Below are 26,889 nucleotides of genomic sequence, written 5' to 3'. Positions count from 1 at the left end.
GGGAAAATGCCCGGTTGGGCAGATTATCAATCCAGGCCTGGTATCCCCGCTGTCTGGGATTGTAGGTGAAACATGCCGAGTGTTATGTGATGTACTGCATCGAGAATTCCCCCCCCAACTGAACTATGGAGGTAAAATGCTTCCAAATTCATGATACAGGAAAGATATATATCTTTGTACCCTGTTAGCCAGTAGATAGAATATTTAGAATTGAGAGTCCTCAGTGGTTGATACCTTTTAATGGCTAATGGCATCAATTAAGGAATTTGCCCCTCAGACCATCTGGGGTCATCACAACACAGAACCAGACCGGCAATTAGAGGTCAATAAAACCTTCACACTGCTTATCTATGAACTGCTCCAATATTTATGCTTATCGTTCTCCCACATTGACTATTCCGCTACACATCCTTTGTCTTATCTATTGAGTTATTTATGTGCTGTCTTGTGTATAAATATGTTATTCTTCAGATTTTGTATTAGTCTATCCTGATGAAGAGACCTGCGTAGTCTCGAAAGCTTGCAATCTGTTACCATCTTTTCAGTTAGCCATTAAAAGGTATCAACCACTGAGGCCTCTCAATTCTAAATATTCGTCCAAATTCATGGAAATTTGTAATTTTCCCAACTGTTTGGGGACTGTGGATGGCAAACATACTAATATTTTGAAACCTGCTGGCAGTGGATCAAAGTATTACAATTATAAAAAATACTTTTCTATGGTGTTAATGGCAATTGCCGATGCGGAGTGTAAATTTGTCGCCGTGGACATTGGCTCATAGGAACGTGGAAATGACTCGCAGACGTTTAAAATCTCGGACATGGGCCAACGTTTATATGGTACACGCACGAGTCTAGCAATGTCAATACTAGGCTCTGCAACCGGCACTTGGACAGGAGCATGCAGCTGCATGTATTTCTATGCAGTCGCACACTCCGGTCAGAGTGCCAGCGGCAGTGCCGGGTATTGGCATGCGAAACTCGTGCGAGTTTCTCGCATGTCTGACTCTGGCCTAACGCAGATTTTGTGTGTGTGCGCGTCTTTAATTCTTTACATAAGATTTTATTATGTTTATTACTAAACATCAGGCTTGGTATTATCTATAGATAGAAAAATATATCGATAGATCCCATATCTGTCTATTATTCTTCAATGGAGTATGTAAAAAAGGAGGTTGGACAAGGAAATAACATCACTTTTTTTTTTTTTTTTATTAAATAGTATATCTTTGTTTAGCTTACAAAAACGCATAAAAAATGCATGTAAAAAACGCAGGTGACATGCCAGTGACCTCAGGTGCAGATTTCATCTGCGTCAAATCCTGAGCAAATACTGAGCTAATCCTGACCGTGGTGGAAACATACTGTAAGTGAGGAGACATTAAGCTGCCCTGGAAGAGGAGATCTGTAAGTATACATTATTTTTGAGTATGTAGGATTTCAAAAAATAAATTCACAGGGAAAAAATCCCTTAAAGCCATGGTGGGTCAATGACAAGTGGTAGAGTTGAGAAAAGAGTTTCATAGGAGCTGAACAAGTTGTAGCCAGCGGCCACTGGTCCAGCATTGCCAACCTGCACCATTAGGGAGGAGTAGGCCCTGCGCCGTCACTGTGCTGCAGTCTGCATGATGTCACTGGGACCCAACAATAAAAAATACACCAAATAGCAGGAGATTCGCAGGACTCCGGTCCCGTGGCCACAGACTACCAACCTGGCCGATATATCAGGGTCCTGCAAAACTTTTCGTTCAACACTGGTTAGCAGCACTCTGGGCCTGGCCAGAAACCTCTGCACAGCGTTTGTATGTCCTCATGTATAGGGGTTTCTTATGATGTTGACCTGTTGGTGTGTATAGGCATGTCTTAGGCCACGTTGTGCCATTTGATGCGGGCTCCAGCGATGAGCCGCAACCTTTCCAGAATGCGACAGCTGATTTGATCAGCTGTAATGTGCCCCTAAGAGCCGCAGCTGCAGGTGGTATCACGGTCCACCCTCAGCTGTTAACATGTTAAATGCCGCTGTCGATCTCTGACAGAAGTATTTAACACGATCACGCCAGAAGCACTTCCCAAACCTGTCACATGATCACAAAGTGCCGATGGGTTGGCATGACAACCAGGGTTCTGCAGAAGACCCTCATGCTTCCATTGCAGACGTCCTATGAATGATGGCCACGTTGATGATTTCTGCTACACACAGCAGGGCTGGAGCCCTACTATGTGTGGCACAAGAGATCAGATGATTGCAGCTTCAAGTGTCCTAAAGGAACAATATTAGAAAAAAAAAAACATTCATACCACCCTCCCTTTTAAAGACAGTTTTAGCATTTGGAATTGCACTTTTTTTTTGCAATTTCACCGCACTTGGAATTTTTTTCCCGTTTTCCAGTACAATGCATGATAAAATCAATAGTGTCGTTCAAAAGTACAACTCGTCCCGCAAAAAAAAATCCCTCACACGGCCATATTAAGGGAAAAATAAAAAAGTTATAGCTCTGGGAAGAAGGGGAGGAGAAAAACAGAAAACTGCAAGGTTGTCAAGGGGTAAGGCTGTGTGCACAAGGTGCAGATATGATGTGGGTTTTTTTTCCTGCGGATTTGTGACAAACTGCAGCATGTCAATTCTCCATGCGTTTTTTACCCTGCGTTTTTTAACCATTGCCTTCAATCATCAAGAGATGCAGAAACGTTGCTCAATGTGTGCACGTAGCCTTAAGATTAGAAAAGCAGACTGTGAGCTATTTATAATGAGACGTGTCATTCCCTGCCCTGCTATTTCCCACTATGGACGCACATAAAACACCGCCATGGCTCCGTGCGGTAGCGCTCAGTCACCCACCGCCTCACCTCACACCGTCCTGAGCACCGCTCACTCAGCACTGCTAGTGCTACCCAGGCAACAAGACTTTCCCGCCTTCCCTCGGCAGCTCCGCCCCCTCAGACACTCTGCGCCAATTAGCTCGCAGCGCCGGGGCGTGAAGTATGTCGGAACCAGGAACCATCTAGTCTGCTGCTTCTTGTCTCTGCCCGGAAGAGCTTTTCGGTGGCGCCGCAGAAATGGGTTTCGAGTGGCCCTGGCAATACAACTTTCCTCCGTTCTACACGTGAGAGACTCTCGTTTTATCGTGGGTGAAAGCACTGCATGAAAACAGGGGAACACTTAGGGGAGAGCACCTAGTGCCGTAGAGGTGCTTCTCTAAATAGTTCCGGTAGAAACAAGGAAGTGGAGTCTGGCTTAACTCCATCACTGCTGGGTGCACTTGTTCTCTGTCACTGTGCCATGCAGGACAGGCTCCACTTCTTCAGAATCTGTTCTTACTACTTCCTATGGCCAGCTGTATGGGGACTAGTGGGGTATGACGTGCCCATAGCTTCACTCTGTGAGGGGCTTATGCCAATTAGTAATCAGCTGGTCGGGACTCCCCTTACCCCAATTAGAGAATCAGAGGCCTGGATAAAGCGGACAGCGGTGCACAGAATTGCCAGCCGGTCCCCCCAGTGTGACAGAGTCCTAGAAATATATGAAGCTGGCAAATCCATGCACAGCTGTCCGCTCTCAGCCGCCCTTAGCGGAGTACCTGAGATACTAATCAGTTATTCCCACTCATACGCACAATATATGGGACCTCTTATATAATAATAATAATCTTTATATAGCGCTAACATATTCCGTAGCGCTTTACAGTTTGCACACACATTTTCATCACTGTCCCCGATGGGGCTCACAATCTAAATTCCCTATCAGTATGTCTTTGGAGTGTGGGAGGAAACCGGAGTGCCTGGAGGAAACCCACGCAAACACGGGGAGAACATACAAACTCCTTGCAGATGTTGTCCTTGGTGGGATTCGAACCCAGGACCCCAGCGCTGCAAGACTGCAGCGCTAACCACTGAACAACCATGCTGCCCTTATATCCCTGCGCTGTATTATAATGCGACTATTCCACTGACGCAGAGCCGGCTGTCAGTCACAGAACTGGAATGTGCTTGCAGCCGCCACTCCAGGCACGCCTATGTCTTCTCCCGGGTGTTCGATTTACCATGCTGCGGCCGGGCACCTACATAACACAACTATCCTGCAGTTTAGCTCCAGATCTGCAGTCTTAATAGTGTTATCTGACATGACAGATTACTTGTATAGGGGACCTGTCACCTTGACAGAAGTCTCCAGTTTTTGTTTTTTATTTTATTCCTGGTGCTTCACTCAGTATTCTGCTTGCTTTTTTTTTGTTTCTTCTTTAAATCCATTGTACGATTCTAGAGATAAGGACTAGTGATGAGCGAGTATACTCGTCGCTCGGGTGATCTCCGAGTATTTTTAGCGTGCGCGGAGATGTTTGTTGACGCGGCTGCTGGTCAGCCTGAATACATGTGGGGATTGCCTGTTTGTTAGGAATTCCTACATGTATTCAGGCTGTCTAGTAGCCGCAAATCATGCAGCTGTGTCAATAAACACTAAATCTCCGAGCACGCCTAAATACTCCGAGCATGCCCGGGAAAACCTGAGCTACGAGTTTACTCGCTCATCACCTTTAGGTTTAGATCTCATTGTTATGGCCATTGCAAGGGGCTGTGGTTAGATGTTAAGCATCTATTGTTGGGTAGTCCCTTTAGGTAAGTACAAATAGGTGTGTGTCACATTTTCCTAAGTTCCTAATTTTTTAGAATTTGAGAAGGACCTGTCCTTTCTCATACAGGTTAAATTATACCGCATCGTCTTTTTTTGTTGTTGTGGTGTTGTGCGGTTTCTCAGTCATTTTTTCTGGAAATGTGCAAGTATATTAACATCTAAGGGTGAGTTTCCACTATGAGCATTCCTTGCACTTTGGATGGAGCGGAAACCCTGTTGTATGCGCAGTGATTCTGGATGTGCTCATTGAACACATCTGGAATCGCCGCATCGTATACATAGAGTAGGCTATTTACCTTGCAGAGACTGAGCGTCTCCACAAGGTAAACAGACATGCTGCGTTCTAAAAAGACGTGCCGCATGTCCGATTACGTGGGTGTATCACCCGCGTATTTGGACGCATAGTGGAGACGGGATTTAATATCCCCTCCTCTATGCTGTAACATCTGGCCGCTGCGGCTGTATGCAGCATACAGCCCGCAGCTAATCCGGATGTAATCCGGCAAGTGTAAACATACCCTCAGTGTTTAAAACTAATTGACAAGGGGAATGTTATTATATTCATTCTAAAATTTTGAACACTTTATTAGGCAGTATGTAGAGACACAACTCGATGAAACTTCTCTTCCGCTCTGCTGTGTTGATGGGGTGTGACTGTCGATGTCATGTTGATTGACAGCCAGCTCCCCGATGCCTTAGGATGGTTTCACACTTGCGTTTTTTTTGTGCAAAAAACCGCATGAGTTTTTTTTTCCTATACTTTACATGGGTGCACATAGACATGCGTTGTATGCGCATGCGTTTTTTTGTAGTGTGCGCTCGGCCACACAAAATGCATCTTGTTGCATTTTTTGTGCTTCCGACTTGTCCCAAAAAAACGCATGCGCACGCAATGCTTTTTTTCACACAAACACCCATTATAGTCTATGGGAGCGCTGACGTTTTGAGCATTTTAAAAAAATACTCAAAACCGCAAAAAAACGGTGCGCAGCGCAAAAAACGCAAGTGTGAAAGTAGCCTAAACGCAGGGAGTAGCCTGTCAGTCAGCGGAGCAGCCCAGAAGGAAGGTTTAGTTTCTTGTGGCATGGAACAGCTGAATCGCAGGCAAGAGCAGTCAGTGACTGCTCCGAATCAGCACCAGATAGAACAAGCAAGTAGTTGCTAACTAGTTTAGTGTTTGGCTTATAGCGAAAAAAAAAATAGTCTTGGATAATTCTTTTTAAGAAAAGACATGTCAGGTGAGTAATGAGGTCCTTTTTAACAGCATATGTCTCAATGGGAAATGATGGCTCTCAATTCTTTTCTATACTTTAATTTTTTGCAGGTTACAGCCTAATGTCGATACCCGACAGAAGCAGCTATCGGCTTGGAGTTCACTAGTTTTGTCTTACTGTCGACATAATAAGTTATACACTATGAATGTAATGGAAATACAGGAGAGCCCCTTATTCAACAACAAGAAAATACAAAGTATCCTTTTTGACAGACGGGAATCTATGGTATATCTTTTTAATCATGCAGGAGGTTAGACCAGGAGATCAGCCGGTCTTTCATCATGCATCTCGCTCACTGAGAAATCTGCTGTAAGCTATTGAGGGTGAGTGCTCTTTTTTTTCCTGTTAGTTTGGTGCCTGTTTGATTGGTCAGCGTTATACAAGAAAAAGTACACACCCCCAGAGAAAACTGCCTGATAACACTCACTTGTGTCAAGTTCAACATGAAAAATTTGAGGAAAAGGTCACCTTTAAAAATTTGAGGTTTAGTTTATGATGAGCTTTCAAGATATTAAGCAATAAACAACATTGTTATATAACACCTTCACAACTGATGACGTATATTGGCGTCATCGGCAGTGTCCCTGCCTTTGATGCGTGCTCATACGCCGAGCCCACATCTTTACCCGTACTTGATGGCTGATTAAGTGCCTCCCTTAGATAAATATGTACTGCTTTCATCAGTTGACATGTGCCCCTAACAGCCCTGAGTGGAATCGCTATCCCCCAGCAGCTGTTAACATGTTAAATGCCGCTGTCAAACTCTGACAGTGGCATTTAACACGATCGCGCAGGAATCGCGTCACTAATTTTGCCCATTGGCACCCATGTCACATGACCTTGGGTCCAAAATGGGCTGGACTGACAATGACAACCTCGGGTCTGCAGCAGACTTCTGGGTTGTCATTGCCGGATAGCTATATAGGCACTGTGCAACGGTTGGCGCTCATAGCAAGTGGGCTGAAGCCCTGCATTGTGTAGCACAGGCGATTGGATGATCACAGCTATTGAAGCAGATAAAAAAAGTTTTTAAAAGTAAAAAAAAATTAACGTTCAACCAATTTCCCCCCCCCCCCCATTTGCCCATTCGAAATAAGAATTAAGTAAAAAACAAAGGTGCTTCTCACAATATTAGAATATCATCAAAAAGTGAATTTTTCAATTCAATACAGAAACTCATATTATATATCATCATTATTGATCTATTTAAAGTGCTTATTTATTTAATTTTGATTATTGTTTACAGCCAATGAAAACCCAAAAGTCATAATCTCAGTAAATTATAATAATTAACAAAAAAAACACCTGCAAAAGGCTTCCTAAGCGTTTAAAAAGGTCCCTTAAGGTACTGTCACACTAAGCGATATCGCTAGCAAAATCGCTATAACTTGTGACGTTATAGCGATATTGCTAGCGACATCGCTGTGTCTGATACTTACCTACGACCCGCTCCCCCGCTGGTTATCGCTGATCACGCGAGAACGTCCAGGACTGTTTCTCGTCGTCAGCTTCCTGCGGCGCTTCCTGTGGAGCCGGGCGGGAGGACGCAGGATCGCCTAGTGTAACAGGTAAGTAGCGACCCCCATCCCCAGCGATGTCGCTGGTGAGATCTGCCTGTGTGGCAGCTCACTAGCGACCACTTAGCGATGCACCAGCGATCCTGACCGCGTCATATCGCTGGTCGGGATCGCTGGTACATCGCTAAGTGTGACCGTACCTTTAGTCTGTTTCATTAGGCTCCACAATCATGGAGAAGACTGCTGACTTGACAAATGTCCAGAAGGCAGTAATTGACACACTCCACAAGGCAGGTAAGCCACAAAAGGTCATTGCTAAAGAAGCTGGCTGTTCACAAAGAGCTATATCCAAGCATATTAATGGAAAGTTTAGTGGAAGGAAAAAGTGTGGTAGAAAAAGGTGCACAAGCAACCGGGATAACTGCAGCCTTGAAAGGATTGTTAAGAATAGTCCATTCAAAAATTGGGGGAGATTCACTAGGAGTGGACTGCTGCTGGAGTCATTGCTTCAAGAGTCACCACACTCAGACGTATCTAGGACATGGGCTACAAGTGTCGCATTCCTTGTGTCAAGCCACTTATGACCAATAGACAACGCCAGAAGCGTCTTACCTGGGCCAAGGAGAAAAAGAACTGGACTGTTGCTCAGTGGTCCAAAGTGTTACGTGTTGTTTTCAGATGAAAGTAAATTTTCCAAATGCGTGAGTTACCTGGGTTATCTGGCCTTACATTCTTACAGCATAGAATACTTTCCTATCTCATATGTCAACGACACCGTTCGATTGACCTTGACAGATCCTTAACCCCCTATGAAGTCTTATGCCCCAAAACAAAAGCACCCACTAAAAATCTTTCAAGAATCTATCATTCTCTACTTAACATAGACGTACCTCTAAAACGGGCATATCTATCTCAGTGGGAAAAAGACATAGATACCTCCTTCTCTGAAATGCAAATTAAACACATCTATAGGAATTCCCATGGTCCCTCCCACTGTGTACGAATTCAGGAAATTTCATTCAAAATTGTCACTAGATGGTATTGCACCCGAGCAGACTCATAAATGGCATCATTCTACGGCGGCAAACTGTTGGAGATGTGGAGAGGTAGATGGCAGCTATAGCCACATCTGGTGGTCCTGCCAGATTCTTCGGCGACTTTGGGAAGAGGTATCCACAATCATAAATGAGGTGCTGGGCAAACGTGTCGTCTTGAAACCAGAAAATATTTTTTTAAACCTTCCACTATGGCAGAACGATAATGATGCTTCTAAACTTTTCCAATATATCCTAGCAGCTGGAAATTCCTTGATACCTATTAACTGGAATTCCTCAACACTACCCACTACTCAACAGCTCTACTTTAAAATTGAACAAATTTTTCACATACAAGAATTAGCAGCAAGAGTAAATCATTGTTCCATTAATTTTAATAGCATTTGAAAACGCTGGACTAAATTTAGATCTCATCCATCCTACTACTCTGCAACTATGTACCATATTTTCCGGCGTATAAGACGACTTTTTAACCCCTGAAAATCTGCTTAAAAGTCGGGTGTCGTCTTATACGCCGGGTGTCGTCTTATACGCCGGGTGTCGTCTTATACGCCGGGTGCATATGGGGGAGTGGTCCCGATGAACAAGGGAGGGTGTAAGTGGTGTTATCATCCCCCTTTTACCTCATTGGTGGCAGCGGTGCGGCGGCTCCTTCAGCAGTGTGGCGGCTCTGTGCTGGGGGTCGGCGGCAGCGGCTCCTCTTTGTCCAGCGTGGGGGCGGTGTGCTGGGGGGCGGCTGCGGAGGCTGTCTGTCCAGCGTCAGGGCTCCTCCGGCATTTCCCCGGAGGCCCAGGCAGCTCCATTGCTGCGATGTGGTGGCCTCCGGGAAAATGACCGCCGGAGCCCACACATGCTCAGATTCAGATCTCGGGAGACGAGATCTGAATCTGAGCATATACGGGCTCCGGCGGCCATTTTCAGGGAGGCCACTGCATCGCAACAATGGAACTGCCTGGGCCTCTGGGCTATGGGGAAATGCCGGAGGAGCCCCGACGCTGGACAGAGAGCCTCCGCAGCCGCCCCCCAGCACAGCGCCCCCACGCCGGACAAAGAGGAGCCACCGATCCCCAGCACAGAGCCGCCACAGTGCAGATGGAGTAGCCGCCGATCCCCAGCAGAGACCCGCAGACAGCACCGCTGCCACCATTGAGGTAAAAGGGATGATAACTCCACGTACACCCTCCCTTTGTCATCAGGACCATTCCCCCGCACCCAGCATATAAGATGACACATGGCATATAAGAAGACCCCGACTTTTAAGAAAATGTTCTATTTTAGATGGAAAAGTTGGGGGGTTGTCTTAAACGCCGGAAAATACAGTAAAAACTCCTCACTAAGCACATGTCCCAAGGTGCTATTCCTACCCTTGCTCCCCCACCCCCACCCCTCTCTCTTCTTCTTCCTCCCTTCCCTCTTTTTTTTTTTTTTTCCTCTGTTTCCCTTTGGTCTATTTTTCTCATTTTCTCTGACAAATGGTGAAAATTACCGTAACTCTCTTGTTAGCAGTGATTGAGTTTTGTACGCAAATTTGCCCTCGTGAATTGTATCGGAAGTTCTTATTACTGTTCATACTAATGATACGATTTCTTTATCAACACTGTTTGTTACATTTAAATCTTTTCAATAAAAAGAACATTGAAAGAAAATTTTCCATTTCATTTGGAAATCAAGATTTCAGAGTCTGGAGGGAGAGTGGAGAGGCCACGATCCAAGCTGCTTGACGTCTAGTTTGAAGTTTCCACAATCAGTGATGGTTTGTGGAGCCATGTCATCTGCTGGTGTAGGTCCACTGTGTTTTATCAAGATCAAAGTCAGTGCAGCCATCTACCAGGAAATATTAGAGCACTTCATGCTTCCCTCTGCCGACAAGCTTTTTGGAGATGGAAATATCATTCTCCAGCAGTACTTGGCAGGTGTCCACAGTGCCAAAAATACCAATACCAGGTTTTAAAGCAACAGTATCACTGTGCTTGATTGGCCAGCAAACTCGCCTGACCTTAACCCCATAGAGAATCTATGGGATATTGTCAAGAGGAAGATGAGACTCCAGACCCAACAATGCAGACGAGCTGAAGGCTGCTATCAAAGCAACCTGGGCTTCCATAACACCTCAGCAGTGCCAAGGCTGATTGCCTCCATGCCAGCTACATTAATGCAGTAATTGATGCAAAAGGAGTCCCGACCAAGTATTCTAATATACTGAGATAATGACTTTTGGGTTTTCATTGGCTGTAAGCCATAATCATCAACATTAACAGAAACAAACACGTGAAATAGATCACTCTGCTTGTAATGACTCTATAATGAGTTTCACTTTTTGAATTGAAGAACTGAAATAAATTAACTTTTTGACATTCTAATTTTGTGAGAAGCACCTGTATTTATTGCCGCATTCAAAATCGCCCAATCAATATATATAAAAAGATATAATCCAATTGGTTAGTGACGTTATGAGAAAAAAAAATCAAAACCCCAGAATTGGGCTTTTTGTCGCAACAATGCATTAAAATGCAATAACGAGTGATTAAAAGATCAGATCTACACCAAAATTGTATCAATACAAATGTCAGCTAGGCACCCATAAAATAAGTCCTCACCCAGATCATAAAAAAATTGAAATTCCTACGGGTCTCTGAAAATGTGTTTGTAAGCCAAAGCCAGGAGTGGAACAATCAGAGGAAACGTACAGTACTGTGCAAATTAATTGGGACAAAGCATTTTTTTTAAGTAAAATTGCAAGTTGGTTACCAGTCAGTGATTCAGACCAGTTTTACCTGCTTTGAACACGTGTGAGTGCTTGTGGTGTGAGTGCCTGTTCAATGCAGTTAAAACTGGTTTGAATCACTGACTGGTAACCAACTTACAATTTTACTTAAAAAAAAAAATGCTTTGTCCCAATTAATTTGCACAGCACTGTATAATAGAAACCCGTCACCACTTCTGTACTTATCTCCCACTCCTGGTTTTGCTTACAAATACTGAGGTAAAATACTGAACGTGTGAACGAGGCCTTAAACGTACTGATGCAGGTGGAGGGGGACCTGTAGTTTTACATTTTTGTTATTTCTTAAACTGAACAAAGCAACATTGCTATTATATACACAGTGTAGCATGTCTTCTCACAACACCTGCAAAACTGAATCTGAAATAAAGCACTTAATTGCCCTTGACATTATCCAGGAAAGCTGTCCTTGGAGTCAGTGCAGGTTGTCTTAGAAGAACTCAGGAAAAAAGGTGTGTTTATTGTACCTTTTTATGATAAAAAAAAAATATATCACAACAAGGAGATGCTCCATATTTCTCTGAACATTTTCTTTTAGGAGACACTGGTATATCTTTTTTAAAGACTATTTATTGCTTATTTTCTTATGAAATGCTAAATTAGGCAACTTGCTAAATAGTGTTTATGAAAAATAAAAGTCCTGCCAGTTTGCTCCTGTAGAGTCTGTGTAACTCTATCCTATAGTGCTTCTTGGGGCTCCTTCAGATGTCAGGTTTTGTTGTGCAGGAGCTTTTTTTTTTTTTTTTTTTCACGGATAAAAAAAAAACAAAAAAAAAATCTGTGGAAAAAAAAAAAAAAAATCAGAGAGCACTCAGATGTCATCTGATTGCTGTCCATTTTTCCCCTGACTGTTAGGAGAAGGTGGATAACCTTTTGGGGGCTTTCCTACACATACAGGAGAAACTGATAAATCGTTTTTTTCTCAAACCTTAAAAAAGAATCAATGTCTAAATGAGGTCTCATGAGATGTAGTAGCACATTGCTCCTAGCTGTGGTGTCTACCTGATTCAGCCATGTGATGCAGCCATGCGTGGATTTGATACAGCCATGTGTGGATTTCATGAATTTTAATAAGCACATCAAATTCACTGTACTAGCAAGAGGAATTGACCTGTGGCCGATTTTAAACACGCACCGCAAGTCAGTTTACACTGCGTTTAAAAAATTTAAAAAAAAAAGAACAGCCGGCATGAGATTTCTATACATCCCATCCACTTCGCTGTGTAAAAAAAAAAAAAAACGCAGCGTCACTGCATCAAAAACTCATCATGGGACTTTAACCTTATTAATTTTGTCTCTTTAATTCAGGTAGAACTTGAGTTATAACTGGGGTGTAATATTACAGGTTGGGATAGTCTGGTACCTAACATTCATTCTATCTTTACACCTTAACCACTTTTGTATTAAGCTTTATTATAGAATATACTATACTTCTCCCTATACAGCCAATTCCTAAATGTGTGGGGTTTTTTGTTTTTTTTTAAATGCTTTTCCTGTGACGTTTCGGTTGAGAGGCGTCTCAAACAAGACTTCACAGGAGGCTGGGGCTGCACTCACTTCCCTGCAGCTTTTATCGCCACTCCTGGAGAACAACGTCATCAGGGTTATTTACTACAGTTTCTTGCATCGTCGCACTCTGAAGATGTTCTTGATCCCTGGTGATAGATGCTGTGGGAAAGGGGAATGCAGCATCAGCATTCTGCTTTAGTCTCCACTTTTTCCAACTTTTAACTGTGAAACAAGATGTCTCTTCAGGGGCTGGACATAGAAGCAGTGAGTGACACCAGTCCCGCCCCCCACAGCTTCTAGCACCACCCTCAAATTGTCAAGAGGGGGCAACGCTGATGTTACTCAATGCTTTCATCACCACCCCCTGATGTCTATGATATGGAGAGAATTTGTATTCTTCAATTATTGACCTTTTAAAGGACATATTGTTTGTTCAGCTGTCTTGCAGTTTATATACTCTGCAGACTTACTGTTTAATACATTGTAGGTAACTTGGAGTGGTTGGATAAAAACAAAACCAGATTCCTAATAATGTGGAGAAGACCAGATGAATGGGGAAAAGTAATCTACCAATGGGTAAGTAGATTCAGCACAATTTGTATTTCTACCCCCCCAGTTCTTTACCATGAGGTGCCATGATGAACTTCCAATGACTAGTAAGAGAGCAGTAACACCAGATTTAACCCCTTACTGCTGTCGAACGGGATAGTACGCCCGATGGCAGTACCCCCCCACCCCGCTTTGATGTGGGTCTGGCGATGAGCCCGTATCAAAGCCGGGACATGTCAGCTCTTTTGAACATCTGACATGTGCCCGCAATTGACTAGTTTTTTTTTTTTTGTTCGCTGTGACATTGCATTAAAATGCAATAATGGGCAATCAAAAGAACGTATCTGGACAATCGTGGTAGCATTAAAAACGTCAGCCTGGCGTGCAAAAAATAAGCCCTTGCCCAACCCGAGATCACGAAAAATAGAGACGGTATCAGAAAATGGCGCAAATGTTTTTTTTTTTTTTTTTTTTTTTTTTTTTTTAACAAATTTTGGTAAAAAAATTTCACAACTTAGATAAAGAACCTAGACATATTTGATGTGTATAAACTCGTTATCACCTGGAGAATCATAATGTCAGGTCAGTTTTAGCATTTAGTGAACCTAGCAAAAAAGCCAAACAAAAAAACAACTGTGGGATTGCACTTTTTTTTGCAATTTCACCGCACTTGGAATTTTTTCCCGTTTTCAAGTACATGACATGCTAAAATCAATGATGTCTTTCAAAAGTACAACTCGTCGCGCAAAAAATAAGCCCTCACATGGCCATATTGGCGGGAAAATAAAGTAATGGTTCTGTAAAGAAGGGAAGCGAAAAACAAAAACGCAAAACTGAAAAAAGCTTCGGTCATGATGGGGTTAACACACATGAAACCTTGTAACACTGAGTCACGTGACAAATGGGAGAGAAAAAGGGGCTAATTGGGCAGAATGTGACCATTTTCAGTTGGGGGTGTACTCACTGCCAGCAGTTTAGACATTAATGGTTGTGTGTGGAGTTATTTAGAGCGAACATCAATGTGCGGATGGTACCCATGCCCTGGGTACCATAAAACTGTAAAAAATAGAATTAAAATAAAAAATATTGTTGTTCTCACCTTCTGACGACCCCCGTTCTCCTCTCCACGCTCCCGGCATCTCGCGGCCCCAGTAATGCTTTACCCGAAAGACCGCTGATGCCGTTGCGCTCTCGCGAGCGTGACGTCATCTCTGGTCCTTCGCGCTAAGCATTACTTGGACCGGAAGATGCCGGGAGCGTGGAGAGGAGATCGGGGGCAGTCGGAAGGTGAGATTTAAAAAAATAAATTTAATTAATCTAGAATACCTGATGCGTTAGAATCGGGCCACCATCTAGTTAATAAAATCCATATATTTTATGTTCACACACTTGGTCCTCTCTGGTGGAAAGGGTACTTTTTCATCAGTCTCTGACAGCGGGATTTAATACACACCACACGGATGCGAGTTAGTAACCCCGCCCATCGGTACCCCTGTCATGTGATCAAGGGGCGCCGATGGGTTGCCATGACAGCCTTCCGTCATTGATACTCATAGGAGTACTACTGTCAGTATTACTCCTGTCATTGGAGAGTGTCATTTCTGCTATACATAGCAGTACTAATGCACTGGTATGTATAGCACAGGTGATTGGTCGGTCACAGCTTCAAGTTTCCTAAGGACACTTACAGTCATATGTTAAAGTTTGGGCACCCCTATAATGTTAACCTTTTTTCTTTATAACAATTTTGGTTTTTGCCACAGCTATTTCAGTTTCATATATCTAATAACTGATGGACTCAGTTATATTTCTGGATTCAAATGAGGTTTATTGTACTAACAGAAAATGTGCTATCTGTATTTTAACAAAATTTGACCGGTGCAAAAGTATGGGCACCCTTATTTTCTTGATTTGAACACCCTTTTTTACTGACTTCCTGAAGCACTAAATTGGTTTTGTAACCTCATTGAGCTTTGAACTTCATAGCCAGGTGTATCAAATCATGAGAAAAGGTATTTAAGGTGGCCACTTGCAAGTAGTTCTCCTATTTGATTCTCCTATGAAGAGTGGCATCATGGGCTCCTCAAAACAACTCTCAAATGATCTGAAAACAAAGATTATTCAACATAGCTTTTCAGGGGAAGGATACAAAAAGTTGTCTCAGAGATTTAACATGTCAGTTTCCACTGTGAGGAACATAGTAAGGAAATGGAAGAACACAGGTACAGTTCTTGTTAAGCCCAGAAGTGGCAGGCCAAGAAAAATATCAGAAAGGCAGAGAAGAAGAATGGTGAGAACAGTCAAGGACAATCCACAGACCACCTCCAAAGACCTGCAGCATCATCTTGCTGCAGATGGTGTCACTGTCCATCGGTCAACAATACAGCGCACTTTGCACAAGGAGAAGCTGTATGGGAGAGTGATGCGAAAGAAGCAGTTTCTGCAAGCACGCCACAAACAGAGTCGCCTGAGGTATGCAAAAGCACATTTGGACAAGCCAGTTACATTTTGGAAGAAGGTCCTGTGGACTGATGAAACAAAGATTGAGTTGTTTAGTCATACAAAAGGCGTTATGCATGGAGGCTAAAAAACACAGCATTCCAAGAAAAACACTTGCTACCCACAGTAAAATTTGGTGGAGGTTCCATCATGCTTTGGGGCTGTGTGGCCAATGCCGGCAACGGGAATCTTGTTAAAGTTGAGGTTCGCATGGATTCAACTCAGTATCAGCAGATTCTTGACAACAATGTGCAAGAATCAGTGACGAAGTTGAAGTTACGCAGGGGATGGATATTTCAGTAAGACAATGATCCAAAACACCGCTCCAAATCTACTCAGGCATTCATGCAGAGGAGCAACTACAATGTTCTGGAATGGCCATCCCAGACCTGAATATTATTGAACATCTGTGGAATGATTTGAAGCGGGCTGTCCATGCTCGGCGACCGTCAAACTTAACTGAACTGGAATTGTTTTGTAAACAGGAATGGTCACAAATACCTTCATCCAGGAACTCATTAATAGCTACAGGAAGCGACTAGAGGCTGTTATTTTTGCAAAAGGAGGATCTACGAAATATTAATGTCACTTTTATGTTGAGGTGCCCATACTTTTGCACCGGTCAAATTTTGTTTAAGTGCAGATTGCACGTTTTCTGTTAGTACAATAAACCTCATTTGAATCCAGAAATATAACTGAGTCCATCAGTTATTAGATATATGAAACTGAAATAGCTGTTGCAAAAACCAAAATTGTTATAAAGAAAAAAGGTTAACATTAATAGGGGTGCCCAAACTTTAACATATGACTGTATGTACAGTAAAAAATGATAAACAGTTCTTAAAATATGAACTTTTTTTTTTCCCTGTTTTCAGCACATTATTTGCAACTTATTGGGGTGCTAACCTCTACAGCTAGGCAGTATCAGTTTCTTTAGGCACAGATTTAGGGTACAATAGCTCCCTGGTTAGTATTGTTCAGCATTATCACAATATTATATCACATCAGTACCCACAATAATACACAATAGTCACGTGGTGTGTTTTTTTTTAATAACTTTTTTTTTCTTTTATATACAGAGTCAATGTTTTAATGCATACCCAATAAATTTGCTAATTTTATAGGGGAGTTCTGACAGGTTAGCTTCATAACGATAAATTTCTGGATATGTAGTAGTTTTCTTTCCCTCTGCTGCTTTCTATACATGCACATTTTCGATCCCATTGCTACTTGAGTGGATGGAATGCTGAAGCCAACTAGATCTCTCCCTTCAATGTCTATTGTTGCATTAGATGGATTTTTTGAGTCATGAAGGAGATTTCTGAAACCGTACAGGAGCAGGCAAGAAGATGCAATGTTGCCAAAATAAAATGCAAAGATTACCTCTGTAAAATAACAGGATTCCTGTATTTAGGGTTAATTCTAAACATGCATGCTACACTCTGTCCTAAATCCATCACATAATCTTTGTTCCTTACAAGGTTTCCAAGAACGGGATGACCAATTCTGTGTTCACGCTTTATGAGTTAATTAGTGGAGATGATACGGAAGGAGAAGGTAAGGAAATATTTCATAGACTTGTTCCACATTTCACGTAATGCCTTCTTTGTAACCTGAGAAACACAATCTTTATTTTGACCTTCTCTGTGGGCGTATTCTGTATTGTTCCTCCTCTGTAATGCTTCCTGCGTATGATTGCCCGGTGTTAGAAGGGGAAATGGAACACGCCCTCTGAGAAGAATTTGTTAGCGACTATGTGGTTGAAGGGAACATTTACAAATAAACTTTATAGCTCATATCTCTGTAAGGGCATTTTCCTACGTCCAGATAATTCCGGTACCAGAAAAACCGGTACCGGAGCTATCCGTGTACATACGTATGCCATCCGTGTGCTATCCATATGTCCGTGTGTACCATCCGTATGCTGTCCGTGTTTACTCTGTCGCCTTATTGGGGGACACAGAACCGTGGGTGTTATGCTGCTGTCCACTAGGAGGCGACACTATGCATAATCTGAAAAAGATTAACTTTGGCTCCTCCTCTGCAGTATACACCCCTGGACGGCGTCAGCCTTCTCCAGTTTTTGCTTAGTGTCGCAAGGAGGCACACCTTTTTTTTTCTTTTTTTCCTTTCGTCGGAACAGATGAAGAAAAGTGGGTCTCCAGCGAGACTCCCGGCATGGCTCCTTCCTTGGCCCCCTTTTTAGGGGTGCCCAGTTGAAGTAGAGATGGCGGTCCCCCATGTCGCTCCTTCCCCAGTCCCTCGGGTACTGGTCCGAAGTTGAGACCCCCCCCTCCTTCCCCAACCCCCTTCAGGGTCAGGGTTGAGGTTGAGGCAAGGATGAAGACCCCCTGACGGTGACAGACGCACCCTCCCTAATCCCCCGCAGGGGGCATTAGGTTGAGACGCCGCAGGTAGGGTCGGAGTACAGACAGCATTCTGCACCAGGGACCTCAGCCCAGCTGTGGGATCCTGCTGGGGCCGGGGGAGGGTGCAGGCAGACGTGGCACAGCAGAGACAGGGCTTTCTGCGCCCCTGCCTCTGCAGCAGCAGTGGCTCCATGGCGCTCCAGGGACCCCCCACACAGGAACCGCTAGCACTGCTGCCCCCACCGCTAGCCAGTCGCCCATTCTGGGGGGGTCCGGTGCAAATCCGACCCCCTCCCGGACTACCGCGCCGCTCTGGAGCCCTCCTGGGCATCAGGCCTCTAATTTAGACCGCGGCTTCGGCCTAGCCGAAGCCGCCGCCTTTTCCCCGGCCCGCCCCTGGCACGCCCCCCCGGATGACGAAAATGACACTGCAGTGTCATAGAAGGGGCGGATCGAGGCAGGAAGGGCGCGCTTTTACATGGCCCAGCGCGCCCTTTTCCAGCTCTCCGCCCCCTTCCCTCTCCACCTCAGAATCCGGTGGCCATCTTGCTGCACCTGGAGGAAGGCAGCACAGAGTCTCCGGGGGGCACAGGACATGGGGCTTATCAGCGCTGGACCTAAGGGGAGCACCGGTGGGGTAAGATCACAGCTGGGTCCTTGGTACTCAGCTGTGAATTCCTATAACCTATAGCGCTCTCCTACTCCTTTTTCCTCTGCGTAGATACCCCTGTAGGGTCTCTATTAATCAGCCTAGGTACTATGTCGGGCTCAAAGAAAAGAACCAGGCAAGACTGCTTTTATGCAGTCTGCACAGCCTGCAAGGCCACTCTCCCCAGCGGCAGCACGTATCCGCACTGCCGGGACTGTACCCAAAAAAAAAACGGAGCAGAACCCCAAAAAGTCCCTACCAACGCTTCTGCGACCGCTACTGCGCTGGAATGGGCAACTCAGATGTCGCAGTCTATGACAGTCTATAGATAACCTGACCTCCACATTACTGCAGGGTCATGTCTAGGCTATGAACGTTACCCAGCAAAGGTACCTCCGGTCTCATGATCAGGGCGCTTCCGACAGTTCGAGGCGTAAGCGGACCCACAGGTCGCGTTCAGCTGTGTCCTCACATAGCAATAGGTCTTCCCCCTCCAGGGAAAGACACAGTGGCCTCAGGTCACCGAGGCCGTCCCCTGATAGAGAAGGACAATGCGGATCTCCACAATGATCTCAGACTACGGGAAACCTCCACTCTAGTTCGCCCGCTAGGGAGCTCCTTAGCGATGCGCAGGACTCAGAGGGCATATGTGACTCCAATTCAGATAACGAAACAGAGAACGCTTTGCTCCCTAGTCCCCCTAGCAATACTGCGATAGTTGAGGATATCGTCTCTTCCATCATTCGGGTGCTGGACATTTCAGATCCAACCCCGGAAGCACCAGAACACAACATTTCCTTTGAAAGTGTTCAGAAACCATCGAAGGTCTTCCCTAATCACCCGGAATTCCAAAAAATCCTTTCTAAGCATTTTTCGCAGTCTGAGAAAAAATTCGCCAATCGCAAGTATTTGGAAGCAAAATACCCCTTTCCACAGAAAGACACCAAGGATTGGACAGATCCGCCTGAAGTGGACCCTCCAGTCTCTGGGCTGGCAGCACAAACGCTTCTCTCGCTGCCGGACAGATCAACCCTCAAGGACACTGCAGACAGACAAGTCGAACGCATGGCTCGTTCAATCTTTGAAGCGGCAGGTGCCTCTTTGGCTCCCGCATTTGCTTTAGTCTGGGCAGCCAAGGCCATCATGGCTTGGGCTGCTCTATTGCAAAAGGGCCTTCAAGCTTCAAATCCTCAGATGGCGGACCAGGCGGTGCAAATTGCAGTGGTGGCAGATTACATGGTCCTTGCAGCGTTGGACTCTGCAAGAGGAATAGCGGGAATAGCATCAAACGCCATTACAATCCGGCGTATTCTCTAGCTAAGAGAATGGAAAGCGCATGCGGCCTCAAAAAAGTCCCTAACAAATCTCCCGTACTTCAGTGGCCGTCTTTTCGGTGAAAAGCTGGATACAATGATATCCAATGCTACCGGGGGCAAAAGTACTTCCCTCCCTCAACTAAGACCAATACGCACGTTTAAAATGCGTAATCAATCTCGTTTCCGATCCTTTCGGAATTCTTCGGGCTGGTCCGTCTCACGCCCAGCACAAAACCGTAATCGTTCCCCCCGCAGGGACAACACACGGCGGCACAGAGGCCGGACAGGAACTGGCAATCAAAGGCAAGCCAGGCAAAACCTAAAGGAGGAAAACCTCAGACTTTTCCCTCGTCCTGACTCATGCCCTCTCGAAGACACCCCACTTGTTGGCGGACGACTGCTACTCTTTCAGCAGGTCTGGCTGCCTATTACAGAAGACAAGTGGGTCAAGGAAATAGTGTCTTCAGGATACAAAATCGAGTTTACTACCAGCCCACCGCACAGGTTTTTTCCATCTGTCCCTCCAAAATCCCCGCTCAAAGCTCAGGCCTTCCGTCAAGCGGTTTCTTCCCTCCTGCGAGCAGGAGTCATAGTGCCAGTCCCAGCAGAAGAGCGCTTCCGAGGGTTCTACTCCAACCTGTTCGTGGTGCCCAAGAAAGGAGGCAGCGTCCGACCCATAGTAGACCTCAAGCAACTCAACAAGTACGTTCGAGTTCGTCACTTCCGCATGGAATCCCTCCGGTCAATCGTTGCGTCTATGGAAAAAGGAGAATATCTTGCCTCCATAGACATACAGGACGCATACCTGCATATACCAATTGCTCCCGCCCATCAGAGGTTTCTCAGATTCGCAATCAACCAAGACCATTATCAGTTTGTGGCCCTCCCGTTCGGTCTGGCCACGGCCCCCAGAACATTTACAAAGGTCATGGCAGCTACCATGGATGTTCTGCACTCCAGAGGCATAGTAGTCGTTCCATACCTGGACGACCTTCTCATCAAGGCCTCCACCCTCAAGGACTGCGAGGTCAACGTCTCGATCACGATCGACACTCTGACGCGCCTGGGATGGTTAGTCAATTTACAGAAGTCCTCGACTACCCCGAGTCAGTCTCTGACCTTCCTGGGGATGCTATTCGACACCTCCAAGGGTCTGGTGATCCTCCCCAGGGACAAGGCACTGGCTCTCCGTCTGGGAGTTCACACACTCCTCCGCAAGTCCCCCAGATCTCTCCGGTATACCATGAGAGTACTTGGCAGGATGGCAGCAGCAATGGAGGCGGTACCATTTGCCCAGTTTCACCTCAGACCCCTTCAACTGGCCATCCTCTAGTCCTGGGGCAGGAATCCGTTCTCCCTCGACAGGGAGTTCCGGTTATCAGCAAACACCAGGAGGTCCCTGCACTGGTGGCTCAAGCCAACCTCGCTTGCAAGGGGAAAATCCTTTCCGGTCAATGGAAGGTTTTGACCACCGACGCAAGCCTTATGGGTTGGGGCGCGGTGCACCTACATCACAGAGCGCAAGGCAGGTGGTCACCAAGGGAATCGACCATGCCCATCAACATCCTGGAAATTCGGGCCATCTTCCTGGCGTTGCAAGCCTTCCATCACTTGCTGGCAGACTTTCATATCAGAGTACAGTCGGACAATGCCACGGCAGTGGCATACGTGAACCATCAAGGCGGCACCCGCAGCATCCAGGCGATGACCGAAGTAACGCGTATCCTACAGTGGGCGGAGGATGCAAGGTCGGTACTCTCCGCGGTCCACATTCCGGGCGTGGACAACTGGGAAGCCGACTATCTCAGCCGACAAGGAATGGACTCGGGGGAATGGTCTCTCCATCCCGAAGTGTTCGGTCAGATCTGTCATCGTTGGGGGACCCCGGACGTGGATCTGATGGCATCCCATCTCAATGCCAAGGTTCCCAATTTCATGGCCAGGACGCGCGATTCGCGATCGCTCGGAGCAGATGCCCTGGTTCAGGACTGGACCCAGTTCCAGCTTCTGTACATTTTTCCACAGCTCCCCCTGATCTCCAGAGTCCTGAGGAAGATCAAACAAGAGGGTGTTCCCACCATTCTGATCGCTCCAGACTGGCCCAGGCGTACATGGTACGCCGACGTCGTGCAACTCACAGCAGACGCTCCCTGGCGTCTCCCCACACGTCCCGACCTCCTGTCACAAGGCCCGTTCTTCCACCAGAACTCAGGGGCTCTCAATTTGACGGAGTGGCCATTGAGACCTGGGTTTTGACCCAAGCAGGCTTTTCACCGGACGTTGTTAAAACCATGATCAGGGCTCGAAAGCCAACTTCAGCCAGGATTTACTATCGTACCTGGAAGGTTTTTCTTCACTTTTCTGCGACTCTCGTGGGCAGATTCCACTTCCCTATTTTCTTCTAAAGGCCCTCGGGTTCCTTCAGTCAGGCCTGGACGCCGGGCTATCCCTGGGCTCGCTGAAGAGCCAGGTCTCAGCGCTTTCAGTGCTCTTTCAGAGGCGTATTGCTAACAAGCCGCAAGTGTAGACTTTTCTCCAAGGGGTTTCCCGATTGGTTCCCCCCTACAAACGTCCGTTGGAGACGTGGGACCTCAACCTGGTCTTGACAGCACTACAGTCACCTCCTTTTGAACCCCTTAGGGTGGTCTCACTCCGCTTTCTATCGCAGAAAGTGGTTTTTCCTGGTGGCAATCACCTCGCTACGCAGGGTGTCTGTACTTTCAGCTCTTTCCTGCAGACAACCCTTCCTGGTTTTTCATCAGGACAAGGTGGTTCTCCGTACAGTACCATCCTTCCTTCCGAAGGTCGGGTCCAGCTTCCACCTCCATGAGGAAATATCACTACCGTCTCTTTGCCCGGCTCCCGTTCATAGGGTAGAGAAGGCTCTGCATACGCTTGACCTTGTCAGGGCATTGCGCGTTTACGTGTCTAGGACTGCTCCTTTCCGGAAGTCTGATTCACTTTTCCTTCTTCCAGAAGGCGTTCGCAAGGGCCTACCGGCTTCCAAAGCCACCCTTGCTAGGTGGATCAAGTCCACCATTCAAGAGGCTTGCCACCTCAACAATTCTCCTCTTCCGGACGGTATCACGGCACACTCTACGCGGGCGGTAGGGGCCTCTTGGGCCATTCGGCATCAAGCCTCAGCACATCAAGTGTGTAAGGCAGCCACTTGGACTAACCTGCACACATTTACAAAACACTACAGAGTGCATACCCAGTCCTCAGCGGATGCGAGCCTGGGTAGACGGGTCATGCAGGCGGCAGTACTCCAAGTCTAGGGGACTGTCAGCACAATATTCGTCCACTGCTTCCCACCCAGGGACTGCTTTAGGACGTCCCACGGTTCTGTGTCCCCCAATAAGGCGACAGAGTAAAGGAGATTTTTGTGTACTCACCGTAAAATCTCTTTCTCTTAGCCTTTAATTGGGGGACACAGCTCCCACCCTGTAGCCCTTGCGGGCCGTTGTTACGGTTGGGTTCTCATATTGTTGTTTGAGCCTGTTTATAGTAGCCTTTTTTTTTACAGGCATGGTTATGTTTCTGGTATATTCCTCCTAATGCTTTTGCACAAAACTGGAGAAGGCTGACGCCGTCCAGGGGTGTATACTGCAGAGGAGGAGCCAAAGTTAATCTTTTTCAGATTATGCATAGTGTCGGCTCCTAGTGGACAGCAGCATAACACCCACGGTTCTGTGTCCCCCAATTAAAGGCTAAGAGAAAGAGATTTTACGGTGAGTACACAAAAATCTCCTTTTTGAAAAATTATTTTCAATGTTAACCCTTTGACCTTTTAAAACGCACACGGATAGCATCCGTGTGCGGTACGTGTTTACGGACCCATTGACTTGTATGGGTCCGTGTGATCCGTGCTGTTACACAAAAACGGACATGTCAGCGTGTTTTGCACACGGACACACGGTCCGTGAAAACACGCTGACATCTGCATAGACACATTCATTCGAATGTGTCTACGTGTGTCATTGTCTCCGGTACGTGAGAAAACTGTCACTACACGTACCAGAGACACTGACGTGTGAAACTGCCCTAACATAGAGGTCTTTAAAAATAAAGTCATCACTTTAGCGACACTCAGCATATAGGCAGTGTAAAGCAAAGTCATGAAATGTCCTCTTTAAGTCTACTTTGGCGCCCATAATAAAAGCCCCTTATTTATTATAACCTGTGTATTAGTAATGGTATAGGCCCTGGTGTAAAAGCTTTAATGCGCGGACAAGTTGCTAACGATAGACCTTACGTAATTGTCAGGAGATTGTGCTGTTGTCAGCAGGTCTAGCGGAAATATCCTTATTCTCCAGGGGAAGAATCATCAGTGCTTTGTATTTTTTCTCCCACTCTAAATATTGTTGAAATGGGTTGTCCAAGATTAATAAAAAAAACTCCTTTATGTAAATTTAATGGCGTTAAGAAACGTAATCTACTTATCTGATGACGTCCCATTCTAGTCTCCTGAAAACCGCAATTAATCTCAAGACTCGGGGATCAAGGAAACAAAGAATGTGATGCCAGTATACAATAATAATAAAAATCATCTTTATATAGCGCTAACATATTCCGCAGCGCTTTACAGTTTGCACACATTATCATCACTGTCCCCGATGGGGCTCACAATCTAAATTCCCTATCAGTATGTCTTTGGAATGTGGGAGGAAACCCACGCAAACACGGGGAGAACATACAAACTCCTTGCAGATGTTGTCCTTGGTGGGATTTGAACCCAGGACTCCAGCGCTGACCACTGAGCCACCGTGCTGCCCTAGAACACAATATCTTGGAGACTTTTTTTTTTTTTTTTAAATAAATTTACATCATCAAATCATTATATGGACATGCAACCATGCTACGGCATCTGCCTGCTGAATGTGATTTTTTTTTTTTTTTTTTTTTTTTTTTTTTTTTTTAAACCTATGCAGTATGTAAAGTAGGGGGCAGGTCACTGAGGGTTCAGTGACCTGTCATAAACCATACAGATGAATATGTAAGCAGAGAATCACATGAAGATGCCCCGGAGCAAATTAACTCAAAACTGAAAATTAAGATTAAACCACAAGACGGATTTCATCAACCAAGATGTCATTTTAATCAGTTTAACGGCGCCGACCTAACACTGTCTGTAGGTTACTGTGCACAATCCTGCTGACAGGTGCCCTATAAAGTATTTTCGTAATTTAAATTTCTCGAGCCTTGAACGTGAGATTGACCAGCAGTGATTAGTAAGTTATCCCCTATCCAATGGATAGGAGATAACTTATTGTTTTTGGAATAATCCTTTAACTGCTTCTGGAGCGACTGGAGTTGAGAAACACTTCTAGAGGATTTTTTTTTTTTATTTAACTTGGACAATCTTTTTTTATGGTTTGGCTATTATAGGTTGCTTTTCTTTCTCTTTTATATGAATACTTAAGAGGTCATAAAATTTCTGTGGCTTTTACATTTAAGGCCACATGCACACATCCAGTATTTGGTGATTTATTCCCCCCCCTCAGTATTTTAAACCAAAACCAGGAGTGGAACGGTCAGAGGAAAAACATAATAGAAACATTTGCAAAACTTGCATTTTTCACCCACTCCTGGTTTTGGCTTCCAAATACTGGGGTAAAAAAACTCACCAAATACTGGATGTGTGCATGTGGCCTAACCAAGTTTTTCAAAGGGGAATTACCTACCGATATGGGGCCACTTGTCATGACATCCGCCAAAGGCAGTGCGATCTTTTCCTGCTAAGACCCATTACATGTTTTATGTTGGGTAGTGTAGATTCAGGATTGATTGGTGCCACTGTGACAGGAGAGATGACCTCATTCAAAACTTCCATAGCATTGAATGAGAGCTACTCATACGCATTTCTCTCCAGTTATTGTGTCCACTATAGCAGTGGGATCCTTACTCTGGAGATAGGTGTGGTTCCTAGAAGAGGGTCCTGCATTTGTAAGACATTTACAGCAAATCCTGTTTGTGATGAGACAACCTCTTTCAATATAAAAGTGCAGCTGCACTAGAAATGGAAAAATGTCAGTTCCAATTATGACTGTTGTGTTTGTATAGAAGCAAGTAAGACAGTAGGAAGATACTTGCGCTCAGGGGAAGACCTCTGCCATGAAGCTTCTGCTCGCTAGTGATAATAGTCCTAATATGTTTTCTGTTTAGATTTCCACGGGTTGGATGAAGCCATGCTCCTCAGATCATTGGAAGCCCTACAGCTGGAACAGAAAGCGGAGATCATAACACTAAACGACAGCAAGGGTGTGAAATTCTTTTAATGATTATTATCACAGTCCTGTTTGACTTTTGAACAGACCTAGAACTATTTTATACAGGAGCATATTGAGATCTCCTGCCGTCTGCTGGACTTTTATGTATATTACAAAGAGCCAGTCACTACCTTGTAACAGTGGTATTCCCTAGATTTTTCTGCTGACAGATGATGTCCTATTTTTACTCCGCATTCAGCGTCTGTATATATAGCGTGATCAAGTAACACTCCCTTGGGAATGCAATTTACGGCTGATGTTTGAGATGCCAGAAGCTTCAAGGTGATATTGATTATAAATATTTGCCAAAATATCAGCACCTACTTATTTTGGTTTTTCTCACAGATTTACCTTTGCCCTTGAACCATGTTGGAGATATGATGTTTGACGGTTGATCTCTTGCGTTCGTAGACCTTTTTGCAAGTACTCGCTTAATAAATCTGTATGTACATAATAAACAGGGTCCACACA

General features: G+C 45.1%; 1 protein-coding gene across 1 annotated transcript; it reads left to right on the top strand.

Annotated features, from left to right (window-relative positions):
• Positions 1 to 2,891: 2,891 nt before the first annotated feature.
• On the top strand, positions 2,892 to 26,889 carry VPS25 (vacuolar protein sorting 25 homolog). The gene is made up of 6 exons (XM_073572304.1): positions 2,892 to 3,104; positions 5,955 to 6,100; positions 11,657 to 11,710; positions 13,255 to 13,343; positions 17,297 to 17,372; positions 26,315 to 26,889. Exons 1-6 carry the CDS (start codon positions 3,058 to 3,060, stop codon positions 26,425 to 26,427), a joined length of 525 nt encoding a protein of 174 aa, XP_073428405.1. The 5' UTR covers positions 2,892 to 3,057; the 3' UTR covers positions 26,428 to 26,889.

Source organism: Dendrobates tinctorius, unplaced genomic scaffold, assembly GCF_039654945.1.
Source record: "Dendrobates tinctorius isolate UK_male_01 unplaced genomic scaffold, ASM3965494v1 ptg000032l, whole genome shotgun sequence".
Taxonomy (NCBI): Eukaryota; Metazoa; Chordata; class Amphibia; order Anura; family Dendrobatidae; genus Dendrobates; species Dendrobates tinctorius.
Note: the sequence above shows the minus strand (reverse complement) of the source record. Positions and strands in the feature narration are given on the sequence as shown.